This window comes from Eulemur rufifrons, chromosome 21, assembly GCF_041146395.1.
Source record: "Eulemur rufifrons isolate Redbay chromosome 21, OSU_ERuf_1, whole genome shotgun sequence".
NCBI lineage: Eukaryota > Metazoa > Chordata > Mammalia > Primates > Lemuridae > Eulemur > Eulemur rufifrons.
This window is the reverse complement of record NC_091003.1, coordinates 22488055-22503965: the sequence shown is the minus strand read 5'-3', so window position 1 is coordinate 22503965 and position 15911 is coordinate 22488055. Positions and strand designations below refer to the sequence as shown.

Genomic DNA, 15911 nt, shown 5'->3' with positions numbered 1-15911 from the left:
GGGATGGAGATGTTGGCCCAGACTTGTCACCAGCAGGAGAAGGAGAATCTTAGGGGCTGAAGGTGGCTCTGCAGGGCCGCCCCTCCCCTCCCTGGGTCCCCTGGGGCTGAGCCTTCTCTGGGAACCACAGAGCTCCTCAGGCAGCAGCCCCTGGCCAGGGCTGATTTGCATCAGGGCAGGTCTCTCCAGCAAGGGGATAAGACGAGCCTGGGAGGCACCTGCCCAGCCTGGGCCTCGGGAAGCAGCATCGGGGGTGCCTCCACCATGGCCTGGACCCCTCTCCTCCTCGGCCTCCTCGCTCACTGCACAGGTGCTGCTCAGGATCCGCCACCCACCCGGCCCCAGGGCTCAGGGACAAGCCTGGCCCTGACTCTGAGCTGAGCAGGGCCCTGGCTGTGGTGGGCAGGAGGCTCTGACCCTGCTGCAGAGTGAGGGGCTGGTGGGGCCGAGACCCCCACACTGCGCTCGCTGGTGCCCTGAGGGCCCTTTCATCCTTGACCTTCTTTCTGGGACAGGCAGGGAAAGGTCTCCTTGGTGTAACCCCCTCAGTCTCAAGCCTTTTCTCTTCTCTTCTCTCCTTGCAGGCTCCGTGTCCTCCTATGAGGTGACTCAGCCACCCTCAGTGTCCGTGGCCCTGGGACAGACAGCCAGGATCACCTGCGGGGGAAACAACATTGTAGATAAACATACTTACTGGTACCAGCAGAAGCCCAGCCAGGCCCCTGTGCTGATTATATATAGTGACAGCAACCGGCCCTCAGGGATCCCTGAGCGATTCTCTGGCTCCAACTCAGGGAACACGGCCACCCTGACCATCAGCGGGGCCCAGGCCGGGGACGAGGCTGACTATTACTGTGCCACCTACCATGGCAGTGGGAGTAGCTGGCAGTGACTCACGGTGACACAGACAGATGGGGAGGTGGGACAGGAACCTCCACCAGCTTGTCTCACTCTCACACACCCTCTGAGCAATGACCGTGACTTTGGTCTCAACTCACTCAGTCCCTTCCTCAGTGCAGCCCAAGCAACGGGAAAAGCCTGTATTTCCATTTGATACCTGGTTTCACAGATAATTAGCCTCATTTTATGTACAACTTTTTTGTCACTTTAATCCAGGGCCCTGCGGGGACCAGCGCACAGGTTCATGGGATGGAAACATCTCCGGAGATCCTGGTTCCTGCTCTAGAGATCAGGACAAGGAGCCATTCTTTGAGTTTCTGTGTCTGAGAACTTGGTCGTGAGAGATGGGGACTGTGAGCCCAGTGGGACCGTGTCTGCAGCGTGAGATGTGCTGATCTGGCCAGACACCTCTGGGTGTCTGAGAACAAGACTCAACCCCCTGTGAGTGAGAAAAAAGCGTGCACGAGGGTCTCAGGAGTGCCAAGGACAGAACCAACGTTTGCAAAAGGCATGTGACTTTCACTATAAAAGCCATGCAGGTGGCACACCCCATGGGTCCACACTGGGATCGCCTATGGGAGTGTGACATAAATGCGGGTCTCTGCTCCCGTCCCCAACCCGCATATGGAGGAGCCTGCTGGGTTCTAGGCTCAGACGGCAGCACAGCTCACAGCCCTGTGTGACCTGCCGCACAGCCTTCCGCTCTGGGACCTGGGAACATTCAGGAAACGTTCCTTGTCTTTGAGATTCCTTTTGAGCAACATCCCCAGTGTGAATTATGCTGCTTCCACCCACCAGAGGGACCGTACAGACTTCATGGTCCCCCTAATGGCAGTTGGGATGTAGTAACGTGACCCTCCTTTCGTGGGAGGTGTCAGAGGCTCCAAACAACTAGACCCTGCACATCGCAGCTGCTGAGGGGGGAGGACTCTCAGTGCTCACGTTCCACACGCTGACGCCTGTGTCTGCCCAGGTCTCCAATAGCCCTTGCCCTGCGAGCACCCCTGACCCAAATACCAGCACATGGCGGAGCCCTGGAATGTTCTCCCAACGTCCGCATGATGATGTCTTGATGAAGAGGATGAAGAGCTTCATGATAATGCCCTTGCAGTCAATAAATAGTACATCTATTTTCTCTTCCTTTTGATTTTAATAACATTTTGTTTTCCCTGTGTTATTTTATTGTAAGAATACAGTGCATAGTACATACAACTTTCAAAATACGTGTTAATCAACTGTTTCTGTTGTCACTGAGGATTCCAGTCACCTGCAGACTCTTTGTAGTCACGTTTGTGTGATTCAAAAGTTGTAAGTGGAATTTCACCTTTGGGGGCATGGGCACCCCAACCCCTGCATTGTTCAAGGGTCAACTGTATATATAATTTGTACACACACGTGCACACACACACACATCTGTGACAGCTGTCCAGAAAGCTCCCAGCCATGGCTGATATAATGAGAACGTATTGCATGGCTGGATACTTTGCACACACAGATGTGTACATGTACCACGTTTGATTCTCTGATGTTTTCACAACATATTGAGGAAAGTTTTCTGTGTGAGGAGGTGTTGACAGTGGAGATTCCCAGAGTTATGAAGGTCACTGGTACCAACATGCAGTAACTTATGTCAAACTAGCAGAATGGAGCCAGGGGAGCCCAGGAAACAAAAGGCCTCCTGCACACGTGCCTGTGTCAGGACTTAGCACAAAACATTCCTGCAAGTGGACCAATAACAAGACTTACCCCAGACTTCCTCAAGACTTCAGTTTTTGAAATAAGTCCCTTGCAAAAGGACACTTACCTAGCAATGGCTGTCACCTCCAATGACCCAGTGACAACTCTGGTGATGGATCTCCGTGGTCTGCAAACTCTGTTTTAAAGCAGCTTATGGGACCTCTTCTCTTTGTCCTAAAATTTCCCCTTTGCCCCAACCTTTCTCGATGTGCCTGTGATCTGTGCTCACAGGCGTGTCCCAGCTTGCAACCCTCCGCTATCCCCAATGACCTCTTTTGCTCTGGACCGCCTGCTTCTCTGAGTGTCTTTCCAGGTTGACAGAGAGCACAGAACTTCACATAAGACATTGTATTTAAGCAGAAACCCAAACTATGGGGCTGCCCCTGACCAAGGTTCCCATGTACGTGGCGTTAGACATGAACAATAGATCTGAAACGTTTGAAGCCTCAAAGGATATCCTGGTGACGTTGTAAAGTGCGTTAAAATATGTTCATATCAAATAAATTATGCTCATATAGGAAATAATAAATTAATAAAGTACACGTAATTATTAGAGATATCCACATATAATTAAAGGGAGAGGGCGGCGTCCTGTTACGCTCTGTATTGTGCTGTTTCCATGTGTGGAGCTGGGTGAGTTTCATTTCTATTCTGTGTGTCTGTGAGGCAAGAGGTTCCCAGAGTTTGTTTTTGATTCTTTTAGTTTATCTCTCTGGGAGTTTTGTTTGCGTCTTGTTGAAGTAGTTGTTTTCCATAGTTTTTTACCCTAAAGGGAACAATTTTTAGGCAATGGCCTGACACTTTCTAATAAAGGTGCAGATGGGACCACTTGTCGCCTAGGACACCCAGTGCTATGGTGACTGCCTGACGTGTGGCCAGTGTATGGCCTCTTGGGTCCCATCCTTATGGGGCTTCCTGGCTAAGGGACAGAAAGCAGCATCACACCACTGAGCCCCAGCATGTGTGACTTCAGCAGTGCCATTCCTGTGGTCCCTGACCTCTCATCACTGCTCACTCAGTGAACCCCAAGGGGCTCCCAGGTACCAAGGAGGCTGGGGCAGGGGTGACCCTTCCAGCACCCTGGCATCTGGCAAGGGACTGAGGACAGGGGAAGCTGACACTCCTGCGAGTGTAATGGGCAAAAGGGCCCCTGTCTGGCTCCGTCCTGTCTCAGGGAGGCCTCGGTGGCCTTGCTGAGCTGTGGGTGCTGGTGCCGTGACTCAAACATAAGGGGCAGGTGTGCTTGGAGGGTCGCAGGCTCTGGGCAACAGAGAGCCCCTGTCTGCAGGAAAGCCCAGGAGGTGGCCAGTCCCTTGTGATTTCAGGGTGTACAGCACGAGGCTGGGAGGGGCAGTTCCTTCCATCAGAGACCCTGGGACAACTAACGCCATCGTAAGTGGCCCAGAGATTGCAGGAGGCAGACGAAGGGATCGGCAAAGCTTCTAGAAGGAAGGGCTTTCTGAGGGCACTGAAGGAAGTTTCTGCTCATTCTAATTTGTAAGCAAAATTGTCAATGTGCAGTATGTTGTCCCCAGAACACGAGAAGACTAAATGGTGTGTCCATGTGTCAGGAATAAGGTCATCAAATGAAGGTCCCTAGAGGGAGATGCCATCCGAGTCCTGTCGTGTCTGTGTTCCTGGATAAAGGTGGCACCGTCAGGATCCTGTCTGCAGAGACCGTGTGTGACGCGAGGCTGCTGAATGACCCGTGGGTGGCCTGGGAAACAGGGTACCGTGTCTCTTCAGAGCTGGAGGCAAACTGCGGCCCAGACGCTGTGGAAACAGGCACCGAACGGACCCAGAGAGCCAGCCGGTAAGAGCGAGCACTCACTGCTGTTGACTGTAGAGAAACAGCAAGGTGAGAAATACTCTATGTGGGGTACGGGACCCTGAGGGACAGTAACGCGGCGTCAGGTTTGGGGTGACCTGTTATGAGGCCCCGTTATGTCCCCGGGTTGAAGATCAGGCAGTTCTGGGCTGTGAAGTGGGGGAGCAGGGAAGAGTCGCCCCTTTGCCAACCAGGCTGGGGTGTTGAGTTCCAGTCTCCAAAGGCCCCGTGTGGAGTCACATCAGCCACATTGGTTATTGTAACTGGGGCTCATGGGGTCCCCTCTTGTCCAGCCGACTTAGAAGCATCAAAGACTTACTTTAATTTTATTTCATCATTATTTTAAAGTATCTCAGCTCAATAGGGGACATCTCAGGGCAGTGGCCATTGTAATGATGGGATAGTTGGGCAACGCTACAGTGAGAGTGACGTGTAATCATTTTCCTTCTATTTCAGGTTGTGACTTTATTACAGTTAATGAGGTACAATGTTTAAGTTTAGGGGGATCCCCAGGTGTAGCTATAAATAGAGCCCAGTATTGGTGATGCGCATATGTTTTGTCAATTAGTGCTTTTAGCAAATGTGACAGTTTCCTTAGAACCTGTGTTGTAGAGGCGCAAACACCAAGCGAGCTCTTTTGTATAAATACATCATACACAAATTTTAGATTTCCAATTGGATCATATTGTGGATCTTTAAAGATTTAAGCATGGATATAATATGTAAATATTGTATATGTGTGTATATCACTTATGAATATATAGAATTTCTTTTTTTCAATTTTCTCCCCCTGGTTCTGTGGATTTTTTTGTTACTGTTGGTTTTTAAAAATACTAAGTAATATGAGAGTCATATCACGTTTGCAAGATATGCCATTTATCAGTTCTTAAGGTTTAAAATGTATTTCTTTGTTTCATTGGTTCGTAGTCACCTAATGTGGCAGTCTTATCTCTGTCTTTATTATAAATCTGTGTTGTCCAGGGTCAATGGCCTTTATTGTCCGACTTGGAATCTTGATCCTAATTTGACTGGAGACAAGCCTGGCATGAGGAGCACAGCAAGGCATGTGAATGTCCCCAATGTCACCACTGACACACACTCCTGTTTCTCCTGCCGTGGAGGGAGCAAGGGGTGTGTCCCCACCTGTGTCCACAGCACTAGGGGAGGACAGTGCACCTGATTAAGAGGAGAGGGTGGGGACAAGAGGGACCTGGGAGGCCTGGGATGAGGAAGGACGAGGAGTCGGGCTCTGGCGGACAGCAGGGCGGGGAGGACTGGGGGGGTCAGGCTATGAGCTGAGTCCCCTGCATGGACTCGTGTCCCAGGCCCTGCTCTATGTGGACTTTGGCAAAATTATGTCACCTGATGATATTCCATCCTTCACCAGCAGATTGGAGCAGAGATTGTGCCTTGAAAATAGGGCTGTTGTGGGGTTAACATGAATGTCCTCTTGAGGTTACATTTGTAAAACACTCACCCAATGGTCTAGCATATATGAAAGGCTCAGAAGCTGTCACTGTGCACGAACTAGTGACACCTGTAGGGTGGCATTCCTCCTGTGGGCAGCAGGGGGCACTGTGGGCCTTGATATATGCAACTTGCTAACTCCAAGTCCCCTGGTAGAGCTCAGGTGCAAAGACCATGACCTGATGCTTCCTTTGAGGCCCTTTTTATTAGGTGAAATCCACTCTCCACTCCTGACACCCCCCGGCCCTTTTTTCGAATTTAAGAAATTACCAGCATGGGGCCCTCAGGCTCAGGGCTCAGACCAGAGCTCAGAGAGACACTGGGGGATGGAACAGATCAGTGTTCACTGCTCACCAGGGAGCTGCCCCACAAGTCAGGAGAGGGAAGGAAGTAGATTTGCATGAAGAGACTCCCCTCCTGTGATAAGACAGCCCTGCAGGTCCCTGCCCAGCTGTGGGCTCAGAGGCAGAGCTCTGGGGTGTCACCATGGCCTGGACCCCTCTCCTGCTCCCCCTCCTCACTCTCTGCACAGGTGCTGCCCCAGGCTCAGCCCCACAGCACCAGGGATCAGCCTGGCTCTGACCTTCAGCTCAGCACAGGGGACGCTGCAGGGCGTGGGGCCCTCTGGAAATGAGACCCTCACCCCCAGACTCACCTCTCCTGTCCTCTCTTGCAGGTTCTGTGGCCTCTCAGCTGACTCAGGTGCCTGCAGTGTCTGTGGCCTTGGGACAGACGGCCAGCATCACCTGCCAGGGAGACAGCTTAAGGAGCAATTATGCAAACTGGTACCAGCAGAAGCCAGGCCAGGCCCCTGTGCTGCTCATCTATGTTAACCTCTTTAGTAACAGCAACCGGCCCTCAGGGATCCCTGAGCGATTCTCTGGCTCCAAATCAGGGACCACGGCCACCCTGACCATCAGCGGGGCCCAGGCCGGGGATGAGGCTGACTATTACTGTCAGTCGTGGGACAGCAGTGGTTATAATGCCACAGTGACACAGGGAGATGGGGAAGTCAGACAAAAACCCCTTTAATGTCTGTGTTGGGTGTCTGGTCCCAGCTGACTGGTGATCACTCACACCTGACGTGTCTCTTCCGTCACAGTCCAGGGCAGACAACCCTTGCAGGACTGTTGTCATGGAAACGCACCATCCCCAGCACTGCACGTGATCAAGTAAAAATACAACATTCACTGTTAGGAACGATGTTTGGAGACAGCGAAATCCTGACTCTGCTCCCGCCCCGGGGCCTCCCCGGAACCCCCTTGAGGGGCATCGTCCCTGCTTCCCTCCCGCTGTCTGGACATGCAGGGGACGAGCTGCAGGGGCAGGGAGGGGCCGCGGCCTCAGCCTCAGCTTCCCCAGAGCAGCAGGAGCGGCCGTGCCTGCCACTGGCACTGTCTCTGTCTAACCCTGTCTCATTGGTCACCAATCCTGGTGACATGGTTGCCACCACCTCCAAAATGTGCACAAGGTCTCTTCTTGTACCTTATTTTTATATCTATTCATGGAAACTTTCTCCACTTCTGTACGTGTTCTGAGACCCTGCCTATGCACTTTAGGACAGTAAAATGATTTACACCAATTTTATTTCCACGTCCTATGTATTTTATTGCGAGTGGTACGGTACCTACATAAGTGTGTATGGAATGAACATTTTCAGTTCATGAAAGAAGATGAAATGCAAACCGCATCCACCCTCCCCTGCATCTGCGCAGATCACACCATTCATGTCACTGGGTAACTCGCCAGGACCCAGATTTGGGGTCCATCTCGCCATCGCTTCCCTTTACATTGTGTCAACTAAGCGTCACCCAAGAGCACGTGCTGAGCATCTGGGACAGTGAGGGCCAGCAGGGAGCCAGCTGGGTAAGGAGAGGACAGCGTGTCCGTGACAGGACGCCCATCACACACTCAGGCCAGGGTCCGGGTGAGCTTCCCTGTGAGGTGACCAGAGCCTTCCTGAAGCCCTGAGCAGCAGGTGACCACAGGGGAGAAAAAAGACCCCCCGCCCCCCCAGGCATCTGCCACTGCTAGGGTGTGGCCAGGTGCTGGGATGGGGCCAGGTTCTGACATCTGGCAGGAATCGTGTCCAGGGATCACGTGATTCAAACTTTCTGTTTCTTTGCTCAGAATGTTCCTGAGGAATATTCCAAGATCCCCTCCCTGGAAGGGGCAGAGGGACAGGGCTTTAGGGCTGATGGGGACACTGGGTCGTGGCTCACGATCAAGGCCAGCCTGGTGCAGAGCAGAGAGTACAGGTGAGGGTCTGGGTCAGACACACCTGGACGGTACATCTGGGCTTTGAGATGACACCAGTGCTGTCAGAATCCTGTCACTGTCAGCTTCTTCAGAAATGAGCTGGGCACTTTGACCTTACAATAACGGGGAGGAACGGGGAAGGGTGAGTGCACAGGGCTGGTCACGGACTCCGCATTCGTGAGCACACGGTGCTCTCGTGGTGCCCACGCTGCCTGCTCTGCCTGGCCTGGCCTCGTGCAGAGAGGTGACTGTCACCCCCTGTCGAGAACCAACCTGGACAGGAGTGAGCCGGGGACTCAGCCTCCCTGCTAGGAGGGGCAGAGGAGCCAACACCCACCTTCCCCTCACACAGCTCCACTCACCCCTTCCAGTGTCACTCCGCCCCGCTCCCTGCTCCAGCCACAGTGCACTGACATCCCTGCAGGGCAGCTCCGGTGCTGTCACTGCAGGTTTGGGAAGGGGCTGTCTCAGGACAAGGGCAGTTAACGCGTGTCAATCTGCTTCCCTGTTTCCACGTCTGTGTTGCTCTCCCCTCTGTGTTTCCGACATCCCTGTGTGCAAACGTGTGTCCTAAACTCTTCCTGCAGCTCAGTGGAGTTTCAGGCTGGATCACACTCAGGTGTGTGTCCACCCACAGTCAGGGCAGCAACTCGATTCCCCCAGGGGCATTTTCTCTGCGGCCCCACAGGCTCTTTGGACACGAGTCACCTGTGATGCTGTGATGTGACTCGAGCACCCACAATGGGCAGAGAGGAATTTATTGTTGGAATTGCTGTCATGGAGCCTGGGACAAGTGAATGACACATATTTTATGATAGACTCAGGGAATGGACTTCTTTTTTGTATTTTTTTATTTTATTTTATTTTTTATCACTTGCTATTTCTAAAGGGAATGAACTTCTATCTTCAAGATTTTGTTAACAATTGAGGAGTCATTGAAGCCTGGAAAGGGCTCTAGAAGCACTTTTGCCAAAACAAGAACATTGGTGACAGTGAACCTTATGTGGTTTCCATCTCTGTTATTCAAACTCACTGAATTGCTTAAACCTTGGGTTACAACTTTCGTTAGTCTCGGTCCATTATTTTGCCATTATGTCTTCTGTGTCTTCCCCATTTGAGATTAAATAAGATGAATAACAGGCATTATGGAGTCATGCCAAAAATCATTGCTGCTTTTTCTCTTGGGGGGATGGATTGTTCTTTGTGGGGTTTTTTTTTTTTCTGTATGTTTTAGTTTCATTAGTTTCTGTGGCAATGGCTTCAAAGTCTCTACTGTTTTCTTCTGTAGTGTCTAATCTGGTTGGAATAGCATGTGGTTTTGATTTTGGTTTGCTATGTTTTCAGAAGTTCCACTTTATTTTCTACTATATCATTTATTACTTTTGAAAACTTTCTTGCCATTGATTTCAACCGCGTTTTCTCTTATCTCTTTGGAATTTTTATATCAGCAGCTCTAAGGCCTTTTTCAGATAATGCCAACTATGTATTCTCTGGGTAACCATCTGTCCATTGTCTCTCCCATGTCATGGTATTTCCCTGTTTTGGGTGTGTACCACTCAGTGTCCTATGTGGGCTCTGAAAGGTGATTGATCCACCATTTTTATGCTCAAAGTTTATGGCATCTCATGTAGCCCAGATCGGTGCCTGCACAGCGCGGGGGTGAAGCCAGAATTCACACACGAGTCACACAGTCGCTTTCCCAAGCTCGTCCCTGTTCACATTCTCAGTGTCTCTAGTCCCTGGTTTATTTCTTGTTGGTCCTTTGGTCCCAACATTGGAACTTTACTTCCTTTGCGTTGCAAGAACTTCCTTCATGAGGCCATAACAGGGGCCCAGTGGCCCGAGGAGAGGAGAAACCTGCCACAGGTGTCTGTGCTCCCCTCGTGGGAGAACAGCCCTTGAAATAAGAAGGAAAATTTCCTGTTATCTCCATGCTCACTGCAGCCGCCCCACAGCATATGCCTGGGATATGAAGAGAGAGAGGAAAAATAAAGATAAACAAAACGTGCATCTCCCCGACTCACTGTGAGCACCAGGAGTCTCCTTTCCCATCCCCAAGCCTGACCAAGAGGGCACGTGTGGGTTCTTGTCTGTTCTCAGGTTTGTGCCCTTCAGCTTTGGGGCTGCCTTGAGCCCAGGGCGGGGACACAGAGAACCACGGGGGATCTCACAGTGACTCTGTGGTCTTTGAAATGCTGGTGCCATTTACATGTGTGTCACTTGTCCTGGTCCTCGAATGGCTGCTGTGCATGGGCCGTGGTTTCACAGGTGAACCCAGGAGGGGAGACACGGTCCTGCGTGTCACAGTATTGAGACGGGACCTGAGCTCATCAGCAGTCATTTTAACTTAGAATATTAGCAGAGTCTCATCACTGGCGACAGGGAGAACAAGAGAAGCTGAACACATTGAGAAGCTTTGAGGGAATCAACACACACACGTGTTCCTGGAACGTCGGTGCCTCCTCAGCGTCCCAGGGGGGACAGAGGTCAGCTGGGTGGTGCCCAAGGGTGTCCTGAGATGGGGAACCTGAGAAAGCAGGAAACAAACATCCCAGTGACCCTAAAACATGAATCTCAGTAAAATGAAATTAAACCTTTCAGCAAGTCAGAGATTCCTGGTGACTGTCACCGTGGTGCACACAGCAATGTCTGTACCAGCTCGCCCTGTCTCACTCTGGTCACATCTCCGTGGCTCATGGACAGTGCAGGGTGGACTTCGTGGTCCTCATTTCTCGGGCTGAGAACCGGAGGCCCAGAAGGGAAAAGTCACCTGCTCACAGGTGGTAACGGCAGGATTGAGAGCAGCAGACTCAGAGTCAGGGTGGCGGCCGGTTCTGCGAGTCCAGGTCCCTCCACGGGATTCCTCCCCCAGGTGCCCCTGGGTGCTCCGTGGGGCCGGTGGGTGGGTGGCCTGGGGGTGACTGATGTGCTTGAGGGACTCGATGCTACAGATGCTTCAGCACACAGGGTGGGGGTGGGGTGGGGACAGGGCTGCACCTGGGGAGACCTGAGACCAACAGCACAGCAGGTGTCTCCACGGGGTGGGGGCCCCATTTCCTACCCACAGAGAGACCCAGGAGGTGGGTGCCCAGCAGAGGGCACTGCAGGGCGTGCCCAGGCCTGGGAGGGCCACAGAGACATTGTCACATCACATCAGAGACACTGAAAGGCCAGGAGCTCACTAGGCTGAGGGACTTCAGCAGATCTATCTGTCCCATGCAAATCAGTATGAAGAAATCAAGTTCCTGATATCAGAATATACAAACTGTGAGTTTCAGTCCCCTCACCTGAGCCCTGCTGTCCAGGGACCCAGAAGTCCCCGAGTGCAGGCACAGGGCAGGGCGGGCAGGAGAGGCGGCTCAGAACCCAGATTTGCATGGAGGCCCCTCCTCTGAGCAGGGATAAGAGAGGCTGGAGCAGGCCCAGCGCTGGGCTCAGGGGCAGCGCTCTGGGGCGTCTCCACCATGGCCTGGGCTCTGCTCCTCCTCTCCCTCCTCACTCAGGGCACAGGTGACACCTCCGGGGAAGGGGCCTCGGGGACCTCTGGGCTGACCCTTGGTCTGCTGCTCCTCAGGCTCCCCTGGGGCCCCGCACCGACTCACCAGAGTGTGTTTTTCCCTCTTTCCAGGGTCCGGGGCCCAGTCTGCCCTCACCCAGCCTCCCTCCGTGTCCGGGACTCCGGGACAGACGGTCACCATCTCCTGTGCTGGAACCAGCAGTGACGTTGGGAAATATAATGGTGTCGCCTGGTACCAACAGCACCCGGGCACAGCCCCCAAACTCCTGATTTATAGGGTCAGTAACCGGCCTTCTGGGACCCCTGATCGCTTCTCTGGGTCCAAGTCTGGCAACACGGCCTCCCTGACCATCTCAGGGCTCCGCACTGAGGACGAGGCTGACTATTACTGCAGCTCGTATAGGAGTGGTGGCACTGTCCACAGTGGTGCAAGTTCCTGGGGAAGTGAGACCAAAACCTGCCCTGAGCTCGCAGCCCCTCCTGCTCTGAAGACGCTTCCCCTCCCTGTGCAGAGGGGGCTGCAGGCCACACGCCTGGGGAGTCCCTCCCCTCCCAGCCCCTGCTCCCCCTCCCTGAAGTCCAACCTGCTCTCTGGTTGACCATCTAGGACAATGACGGCTCTCCCCTCCCTGTGTGACGTGGTCCCAAATGTGCAACTGTCTCCAGCTCTGCAAAGGCGGGGGCTCTGTGACAAGGAGCTGCCTGCTGGGTGCAGCCCCTGCTGTTTGGGGATATCCTCACCCTGAACGCCTCCCCGTGTCTTACCCCGTGAGGACCAGCCTGGAGAGGAGTCATTAGTGACGTCTCCAGAAACGGCGTCTTACCCAACCCGGTTCCCACCAGGCTCTAGTGCAGGTGGCCCTCCCTGCTGGGCTCATCCTCGGGACGTCTATACTGCAGCAGGTTCCCCTAGGACAAGGTCTGAAGGTACTTTGGAGGGATAAAGACAAGGGGAAGATGTTGCTTTTTTCTTCTTGTCCTTCTTCTTTGCTCTAAAACCTCAGGCTGCTGCTCCAGGGAGAGTCTGAGTGACGCAGTCTGTGCTCTGTCACCATCGTCCCTCCCCTCACAGCACTGAACCCCTGTCCTGGAAACACCCACAGGTGCACTGTGTCCCCAAAGGATGGGAGGTTCCAAATGGCCCCACAGGGAAGTGTCACCTTGAGTGACCCCTTCCCCATTGACGTCGAACACATCTAATTTCCACGGGAACAGTAAATTTCTAGCTGGAATCCTGCTTAATCTACTATCTGTGAGAATTAGTTTAAAAAAATATTAGATGAACTGTGTGCAATATTTAAATTTTCTAGAATTTGTGAGCCAGTTTTTAGACATAGCCATTATTAATGTTTAGACTTCATAAATTTTAATTAAATAGATTATATTAAAAATAGAGTAACCATTTTCCTATATATCCTGCATCATAACAGTGTATACCTTAAATACACATGAAAAATTTATTTTAAAGTGTGAGTTAGCTGTCTATTGCTGCCTGGATATTATTCCTAAAACCTCCCACGTTAAGGGAACAAATATTTGGGATCCATTAATTTGGTGCCCCAAGAACTTGAGAGCAGCTAGTTGCATGGTCCGGGCTCAGGTTGCTCAGGAAGCTGCAGCCAAGCTGTTGGGAGGGGCTGCATTCAGAGGCCAGAGCAGAGGGCCAGGCCCTGGTCTGAGGGCACCAGCCCCTGTCCCTGACCTCTTTGGCAGATGTAGGTGAGCTCAGGGACAAGCCAGAGCTCCCACGGGGGGCAACATCTGGGAGTCAAAGGGAAGGGTCCATGGTGCAGTTGGCCCAGCACCAGGTCCTGGTTGTGCCCCCAGCTTGTCTGGGAGGGGTGGGGAGAAGGGGGTTCACTGAGGAACAGGACAGAGGACACTGGCCAGGATCCTGAGCCATCTTGGCACCTCCATCACTTTGGCTGTCAAACAACTCAAAGGTAGACCCTAACCTGATTTTTCCTGAAAGAAATTTGAACTTGGCCTGTCTTCAGACTTTTCCTTTCCAAATTGTCTTTTGGATAACTTTGATTATTATTGTTATTATTATTTTTTATTTCAGCATATTATGGAGGTACAAAAGTTTAGGTTATCTATATTTCTCTTGCCCCCCCACCCCACCCCCGACTCAGAGCTTCAAGCGTGTCCATTCCCCAGACAGTGCTCATCACACTCATTATGTAGGTATACACCCATCCCTTCCCCCCCACACATCTGCCCGACACCCGATTAGTGTTATTCCCAAATATGCACTTAGGTGATGATCAGGGAAACCAATTTGATGGTGAACACATGTGGTGCTTATTTTTCCATTCTTGTGATACTTCACTTAGTAGAATGGGTTCCAACTCTATCCAGGAGAACATAGGAGATTCTATATAAAGTCCCATAACAAATGTTGGTGTGGATGCGGAGAGACAGGAACACTCATACACTGCTGGTGGGACTGCAAACTAGTGCAACCTCTGTGATAAGCAATATGGAGGTACCTTAAACAGATTCAAGTAGACCTACCATTCGATCCAGCAATCCCATTATTGGGCATCTACCCAAAAGAACAAAAGTCATTCTATAAAAATGACATTGGCACCTGAATGTTATTATTATTATTTTTTTTTTGCTTTTGCTTTTTTGTTTATTAACCCCTGGCTAGTTGGGCCCCATGTCTTCTAAATTCCATGCTGGTGTGAAACTCAGGAATTATTTCTCTTTAACAGATCTTTCCATATTTGAACAGATTTCTTTGTCTTTCTATGTGTAATTGACCAAAGCTCAGACACAGTATAGAGAATTTTAATTTTTAACAAATTACATTTCTAGACTCTGCGTTCACTATACCTGCAGCTGCCAACCTGTGCAGTGCAGCGTAAGGAGAGTGTTTCCTCTCTTGAAACAGACTCAGCAACACCCGTGCCCTCCCCGCTATTATGGGAATGGCTGGGCTTTCTCTCGACCTGTAACATTTTCTTGTGCTATCCCTGTTTTTTCTATTGAATATGCAGCTGTGTTTATAGTCCTTCTTGCATTCTGGCAGGATGAGACAAGTTTTTCACGGCTACTGACCAGACAATAACTCTGCAAATGGTCAGAAGTCACCACCACCCCTCTTGGTTGGAAATGTCAAATATTACCCCTGATTATAGCAACGTGGAGCTTTCAGGGTAAGAAACTCAGTTTCTGTTATGTGTGGGCAGATTCATGTGTCTGTGGGTGACAATCTGAGCAACATGACTTCTGCGTCCTCGCACAGATCCTTCCCTGCCCCTGTCCTCACACTCAGTCCCAAATGCATGGCCCTGACCATTACATGGGTGACCTTTAAACAGCACATTGGTGAGGCCAGGCACAGTGGCTCACGCCTGTAATCCTAGCACTCTGGGAGGCCGAGGCAGGTGGATCGCTCGAGGTCAGGAGTTCGAGACCAGCCTGAGCAAGAGCAAGACCCCGTCTCTACTAAAAATAGAAAGAAATGATCTCGCCAACTAAAAATGTATATAGAAAAAATTAGCCGGGCATGGTGGTGCATACCTGTAGTCCTAGCTACTCAAGAGGCTGAGGCAGAAGGATCGCTTAAGCCCAGGAGTTTGAGGTTGCTGTGAGTTAAGCTGACACCACGTCACTCTAGCCAGTGTGACAGAATGAGACTCTGTCTCAAAAAAAAAAAAAAAAAAAAGAGCACATTGGTGAGACACACAAAATCAAGGCTATCCTAATATGCTTGTTAAGAATAATTTGAAAACATCTGCACAAGTTTTGACACAATTTGGGAGGTTTCGTTGATGATAAAAATTGGCAAATTACTTCTTCCTGACACTGCTGCTATCTCATGTCTCTAAATCATAATGGAATGAAAATCTCAGAACATGAGGAAATAGACTCAAGTCCAAAGTGTCTCTTGCCCATTTGCTCCCCAGTGACTGTGTTGCCCAAACACTATGTGGGCACAGCTGACAGGGCGCTGGGCAACCAGCTGAAGGCGGATTCTCTGGCTGTCTGAGTGTCCTGGAGCAGGGAACGGAAGCATCCCCCCTACGCCTGCCGGTCCCCTGTGTGCAGACTCCACTGCATGTCCCCGCTGACCCCCCAGGAGGGCTGTGCAGCCCTGGCCTTGCCGTGATGGGCACCTGCCTGCAGAATGAGACTGGCTGCTCCCTAACACGGGGCGCACGGGCTTCTCCCGCTCGCTGGGACTTGGCTTCC

General features: G+C 51.5%; 2 gene segments (V, D, J or C); both read left to right on the top strand.

Moving 5' to 3' along the window:
• The first annotated feature begins 264 nt into the window (after nucleotides 1-264).
• On the top strand, nucleotides 265-892 carry LOC138401605 (immunoglobulin lambda variable 3-9-like). The segment is given in 2 exon segments: nucleotides 265-310; nucleotides 585-892. Coding segments are annotated over 2 exon segments (354 nt in total).
• A 5526-nt stretch (nucleotides 893-6418) lies between these two features.
• LOC138401604 (immunoglobulin lambda variable 3-19-like) lies at nucleotides 6419-8677 on the top strand. The segment is given in 4 exon segments: nucleotides 6419-6464; nucleotides 6609-6943; nucleotides 8063-8190; nucleotides 8563-8677. Coding segments are annotated over 4 exon segments (624 nt in total).
• The last annotated feature ends 7234 nt before the right edge of the window (nucleotides 8678-15911 follow it).